The following is a 6931-nucleotide window of genomic DNA, read 5'->3' as shown; positions in this document are numbered from 1 at the left end:
GGGCCGCTCTAACAGCCTCCGCTCTTCTGGTTTCATTTTCAGTCGGTGTTCCAGTTCTCCCTCAAGGTGTTGGAAAACCATTTCTTTATGGCGCCGGCTTTATGCATCATGGTTTTTCGTCGTCTTGAAACAGAAAAGGACAAAAACACAAACTGTTCCCACAAAGCAAATGAGCTGTTACTGATGACTGCGCCCTCAGGAGTTCAAACAAGGGTCCTTCCTAAACAAAACAGGAAATATCGTTAGCACAGACAGCGACAGGCCCTTTGCTCGCCCATCTGTTGTTGGGTGCATTTTCTCTGTTAATGTGTAATATCCCTAAAACAAAAGGAATGTGCCACTAAGTAGATAAAATGGGTTCGTTTTTAAACTGCAGCATGCAGATACTATAAGATAAAGTAAAAGGATGTGTTTTTTAGGTTTTCCCGTTTTACTTTCACGTAACTATTCTGTAGTTTTGTCTTAAGTGTCCAAAACACACACACTTTTAATTTCTGCTTTCTAAGGACTCACAACACTGTTGAAAACTTTAAAACTTCTGTTCCCCGTACAAAGTCTCAAACCCACATTAGGCACTTTGTCAGGTGTAGACGGATCGAGTACAGATTCCTCCCATCTAATTAAATAGCGTCGCGAGTCCTCGAGGAGCAAAATTTACACTTTGTCTAATTCCAACGTGAAAAATCGGAATAAGAAAAGTATACCAACCAAACTTTATGCGCTTGACCGAAATATCATGAGGAAATCACGGTAACATTTGCACAACGTTTCCTTCATCCTGCGGCACACATGCTCCATTTTAGTGAAGCGTTATTAAGTCAGCGGGAGTGGAGACGTGTCGCTGTCGCAGGGTTTTATAGTCTGCTTCCACTTCACACTAACTGGTTTCAGTCCGTTACATGGGGAGCGCTCCACGGGGGCAAAGTGGGCAGGACAAGGGTTGAAGGCCTAAAGGGATATGGACAGATAAAGCGAGTGTTATTTTGATCTTTCTGTCATCGCCAACAGTTTCCCTGAAGATACAACGACGACTTTATCCGGCCAACACGTGTTGTCTGTGGCTCTTCCATGTGCTTTTAATGTTATTCAGTGGACAGGGGAGTTTCACAACACAGAGGCTTAAACTGTCTCAAATTTAAATTGCTTGGTAGTGGAATTAAGTCACCGTGTGCTTTCTTTCTCTTCAGGTCATCTGGTATTAATAAAGTACTACTTAATACCAGCTGCATCCTTTACCCCTTGAGTTTTGTTGACATTGACTTTACTTCAACATTGTGTGGGGCCTCTCAACCAACTGCTCTTTGCTAAAAGAATTAACTGGAGTCATTTCAGGATCATTCAGTGTTTTTTCCCTTTTTCTTTGGACCCGATCAAAACCAAATATGTAGAAAAGTACTGAAACGGTTTGGCTTCCCTTTGAGACTAACTGGGCTTGCATATTTGATGAAGGTGATGGAAATGACCATAAAGTTTTTACTGCTGTTATTACACCAAATAAGGGAATATTTCATATTTTTTATACATAAATAGAACAAATATATATGACTCTTGTCTGTCATTGAAATACAGAAACTCCCAGTATGTTATAGAGCGGTCTGACTCCCTATTAAATCCAAATAGACAAAAAAAGAAATGCATCATTTTCTGTTGTGGACTTTTGAAACGTGTCATGATTTGGAAACCAAGTATATAAGCTTTTCTCCCGAATTTAGGAAAAATGATGAGGTTTAAAGTTGCTGAAAAAACATTTAGCGTGTTGTTCAAAGAGAGGCCCAGACAGAACTTTAGGCTAAAGTGATGAATGTATCAAGAAAGGTTTCAGTTAGGAGCGGGAGCTCAAAGAAGAGACGTGAACTCTCTCGTGGCTCTGTGAATGTACGTACTTATCGTGTGCCTGACTGTGTCGCAGGAACCTCCATCTGGAAACAATCTGCCCGATCAAACTGGTGAAAACGCTCCTGACTGGACCTACTGACGCACCACAACGGGGCAACATTAATTCATTTCTCTGTGCAGTGATGCTCCTTGATGGAGCCGGAATGCTGTGGGCGTATTTAAAAGCTGCACTTTTCTTCCGACAAGGTTTGTGGATTATAAGCGGCATCATTTTTGAATGCTCGTGTTGCAAAGGGGCATTTATCCGGGGGGTCGCAGATGTGGCAGGAAACAGATCCAGAGGAAGTTAAAGGCTGCAATTCAGATGGAGAAAAGTGCATTTACTGTTTCGCTGCAGTCTAAAAGCTTCCTCCACAAAGCAAAATCTGTCTGTCTGACTCGCTCTCTTATTCTTTCTCTAAATGTCTTTCTATACCTCTCACTCTTTCATTTGTACATAAGATTCCAGTGTTCTTTTTTCACTGTTCCCACCACTCTCTGTCCTCAGATATCACATCCTTTCCCACTCTCTCTCTCCTTCATCCCGGCTCTCTCTCTCTCTGTCTCTCTCTCTATACATTTCAGTGTCGGTTGCCCGGGGCCCCTCTCAGCCCGGGGACCTCACAGTGTCACTTGAGAAACTTCTCCATTCACCGCCGTACAAATGAGCAACCACATATTCTACACTCACACTGACACACACAGTCAGACTCAGCTTTGACGGAAATGCCCATGAACAAACGCACACACACACACACACACACACACACACACACACACACACACACACACACACACACACACACACACACACACACACACACACACACACACAAAAAATTATATCAAAGAGTTTGTCACCACACACAGTTCTTTTGGGCCTCAGACATAATGCACACATTTCCACGCTTGAATCTGTCACGCTTTGGCTTCTTTCTCTCGTACTCTTTGATTACATGAATGATTTTTGAAGCCCCGTCGACATCTCCTGCTGACTGTCTGATAGGTCTCAACGCCCACAGCACGCATCCACAGAACTTTGCAAAAGTTTGAGGCACTTTACATATTTAGGTTCTTTTCCTTCATGCAGTCCCATCAGGGAGGCGTCCGATCGGTCACAGCAAATACTGATCTGATTTAGGTTTTATTCTGTTCACTGCCCTTTGTATGAAGTTAACTGATTAATAAAAAACCACAGCATTTCTTCTGGGCGTTCCTCATTTCTTACGTTTGGTGCCTAAAACTTTAGCGCACAGCACTGTACGTTTAAACCTGTTATTGTAACGGCTGTGAAATGGTTAAATTTGAGACGTTTGTATCGTTGTAGTGGCGTCTGTTTGGGACAGTATACTGTCAGTCAGGTGACTAACGGCTCTCTCCATCCCACGAACTTGAATCTTCTGCCCTCACAATGCACCCAGGTGCACCGCCATGCAGCCGGCTAAGCACACCTCCAGCAAAGGCTGGAAACAGGAGTTGGCCTGTTCGGAAAACAGAAAACAATCGGAGTCCATGAACAACAGTTAGACCAAAAGTACTGTAAAAACAAATTAGCATCCACAAAAGTACAGAGAAGCTGTCAAATTAGTTGAATTGTGCTTCGTGTCAGGTAGAAACCAAAGTATCGTCAGTGAAACGTCCACATTAAGTTCTTACAGGAAGAACTGGAGAAACTGAACTCTATGAAATCACGAGAAAGCTTCGATAAGGGGGCACTTAGAGATTATCCATCCACACGGGCGTTTGAGGAGCTGAAGCCAGTGAATGCTTTGCATTTCTGTTTAACAAAAACCCTCAAATTATTAATCAAGCAGCAGAATTGTTGCGGACGAATTTTCCGTTGACCGACTACTTGTTGAAGCTGTGTCTGAGAGTACCTGAAAATGCTGAACTAAAACGGACTTAACTAAAAACCTACCTCTGCAGTCTGCTGAGAGTTTTATGGCCGTTTTGACCTCGGTCGTTTATTTATCATCTGTTATCTGTTTTATTTCTCTGTGTTTCTCTTTTCTAATTGTATTTACATTTAAATCTTTTTTTCTGTGTCTGCATTAGTTCCCCGTTGTTTTAGTTCAATTATTTTTTCCTGTCTTGTTGGTGTGATTATGTTTTCACCCCCCCCCCCATAAAGAACTTCAAACTGTACTAACCTGCATGAAAAGTGCTGCAACTAACTAGCATTTTCATTATCAATTAATCTGACAAGAAACTTTTCGATCAAGTCATTAATCGTTTGGAAAATGATTGACATTGATGATGACACTTTCCTGTAGACCAATCAGTTTGCTCGTTTTGTCCGACCAACACTCCAGCACCCTAAGACTTTCAGTGTATTATCACATAAGACAATGTTTCCCAAATGGCTTGTTATTTCTTAAAATAAAGCAGTGTCTACTTTTAATCCATCATTGCAGATGTTAGAAGTCAACAAGTTAGAGATTTTGACCCCAAAACGTGTCCTATTGTCTCGTTTCAACACATTTTTGCCCAAAGAGGTAAACCAGTCCCAGTTTACTGATTTACCTGCCTCGCGGAGCATCTCGTGGACCCCCCAGCATCATCCTGTGACCCATAGAAGGGGTCCCAAACCCCAGCTTGGGAATCACTGACACAAGACATGGGCAAGCACAAAACGTTCACAGATGAAAAGCTAGGAATGAGAGATTATTTGGCATTTTTGCCTGAAAAACGACATAAAAGATGAACTGGTGATCAAAATCAAAATAGTTCCTGATTGTTTTTCTGTCGATTGGCTGATTGATCAATCTACCAATCGTTTCAGCTCTAAAAGCCACAGAAGTACATTTTTAAAATTTGGAATGAAAAATATTATTCTTACAATTAATTCCTATCAGCATTTTAATTTGTCATGGGCTTGTGTTTTGTGCCTTTAGAGTGAACACATTTGGAGCATTGTTTTAAACTTAGCTAACCTCCGTTCTATTTTATTTTGTCTTTTCATTTTATCTTTTCACAGCTTTTGTTGGATTTTGTGTTTTCATCCGCTGTGCTGCTCAAATTCTGGCCTTCGACTTGGTGTCAGGAAAGACAACATGACAACGTTTGTCAGGATTTACACCTACTCTTTGGTAATGAATGACTTCTGTCTGGTCGTTGTTAGTTTTTATTTTTGTTATTCCTAAAATTTACTTTGTACTCTATTTTTTTTCCCGGTCTTCCACAGACGGGAATCTGGATTTTAATGATAAAGGAAAGATCTCTACAGCATGTGAACCGTCTCACCACTACGTGGTTTAAGTCTGTGATGATATACGGATTTGTGACGGCGCATGCGTCGTGCAGCCAAAGGGAAGAGGCTCACGGGTACAGGAAGTTCGAAAATGGCGATGGACGGAATGATGTCCACGTCCTCGGGTCTGTCTTATCACAATGCCGGGGACTTTTACCCTCGAAAGTTCGGCCCGAAGCCGGACGTGGTGCCGTCCGGGGTGACCGAGAGAAAGGTGGGCCCGCTGGATAAACCTGACATGGTGTCGGTGGATGTGATCAACATCAAGGATTCAGGTTTGTTATGCTAACAGGCTAAGGGCTAGCAACACGTATTCAAACGGGCGGCTGAGCTGAGGTCGCTGCCAGTCCAACCCGCTGTTAGTTGGTCACAGCGACAGTTAATACTGCTGTTGAAGGCCAGTGCGAGGCAGCCCGGTGCCCCGTGTGTCCTTTCTGGGCCTAAGGAGCTTTTGCTCACGTTAACTCTTGTGTGTGTCCCTCTGAGCCAGCGGCGGCTGTTTAACTTCCTCAACAGCAAATCCGCTGAAACGGCAGGTCACACTGGAGCACAGAGCAGCCTGTAACGTCGTTCGCCCTGGAGTTAAATCCGCATTTGCGTTTTGTACGAAGACGTAAACTCCTTGAGTACCGTTTTTTGGTTCTCGTTGTCAGACGGCGATTCGGCGTGTGTCTGTGGTAGGAGCTGGTGATTTCAGTAAACTCTTTTACCTTATATAATAATGTGGTTATACAGTGCTGTGCGCTGCAGTTTTAGGAGCTAAAAGTAAAGTGGGGATGCTCTCAAAAATTAGGCCAGGAATAGTTTTTATTAATCAATTAACTTCATACAAAGGGCAGTGAACAGAATAAAACCTAAATCAGATCAGTATTTGCTGTGACCCCCCCCCCCCAGTCAGAACCAGTTCTCCTCAGTGCACCTGCACACAGGTTGTTCCAAGCATCTTGGAGAACCTGCCTCGGTTCCTCTGTGGATTTAGGCCGTCCCAGTGTCTTCTGTCTCTTCACGTGATCCCAGACTGACTCCATGATGTTGAGATCAGGGCTCTGTGGGGGCCTGAGACCATCTGTTGCAGGACTCCTTGACTCTCTGAAGATAGTCACGACTCTGGCTGTGTGTCTGGGCTAATTAATATTTTAGTAATCCTAAGCAACCATCACAACATGCAGCGCACCACAAATAAACAACAAAAATCACACACGGGACAAGGAGGAAGGAAACAACGTAGAACAACAGCAACAAAAAAGCTACCTAAGAGCCGTCCAGACAAGAACAAAAACACTCTTTATTTCACATATAGATCCCATAATTCATTCACAAATGACGTTTTGCTAGCCTGTATGTACTTCGTGAATATGTGCGCTAATCACAATGAAAACTGAACCAAAAAACAAAAACCTTTAGTCTTTGTTTGAAGTCTGACTTCCTGGAGTTCAGTATCATGTCAGACTTGCGCACCGAGCTGCCGTCAGATTTTCTTTTGTTTCAACATGCTGACGGTGATGCCTGTATTCTTCCGCAGATGTCCCCATGCACAGGAAGAAGCACGAGCACGACACGTACGTCTTGGTGAGTAGGTTTCAGGCTTGATGACTGTTACCCTCCGTTACCTTTCAGATCTATCATCTCCTCACCTCTCTAGTGGTGAACACGCATGCACACAAACTCGTTCCGAAAAGAATTTCAGCAGTTGTGTTTTGTGCTGCAGCCTGAGCAGAGAGAGAAAGAAGTTGTTGCAGGTAGAAGTTTAACGGACGTTTGAATATCTCCTCTTTTGATAGGATGTCAATTGACAATAGCACACCA

At 43.1% G+C, this 6931-nt stretch overlaps 1 protein-coding gene across 1 annotated transcript in view; it reads left to right on the top strand.

Annotated features, from left to right (window-relative positions):
* The first annotated feature begins 5216 nt into the window (after positions 1-5216).
* The window catches only part of slc30a6 (solute carrier family 30 member 6), a 76052-nt gene continuing 74337 nt past the window's right edge, over positions 5217-6931 (top strand). Inside the window, exons 1-2 of the mRNA XM_040139637.1 lie at positions 5217-5400; positions 6648-6694. Coding sequence (XP_039995571.1) covers positions 5217-5400; positions 6648-6694 — 231 coding nt within the window. The remainder of the gene's footprint in view (positions 5401-6647; positions 6695-6931) is intronic.

Source organism: Xiphias gladius, chromosome 11 (genome assembly GCF_016859285.1).
Source record: "Xiphias gladius isolate SHS-SW01 ecotype Sanya breed wild chromosome 11, ASM1685928v1, whole genome shotgun sequence".
NCBI classification, from domain to species: domain Eukaryota; kingdom Metazoa; phylum Chordata; class Actinopteri; order Istiophoriformes; family Xiphiidae; genus Xiphias; species Xiphias gladius.
The sequence above is the reverse complement of the archived record's forward strand: the minus strand, read 5'-3'. Positions and strand labels throughout refer to the sequence as shown.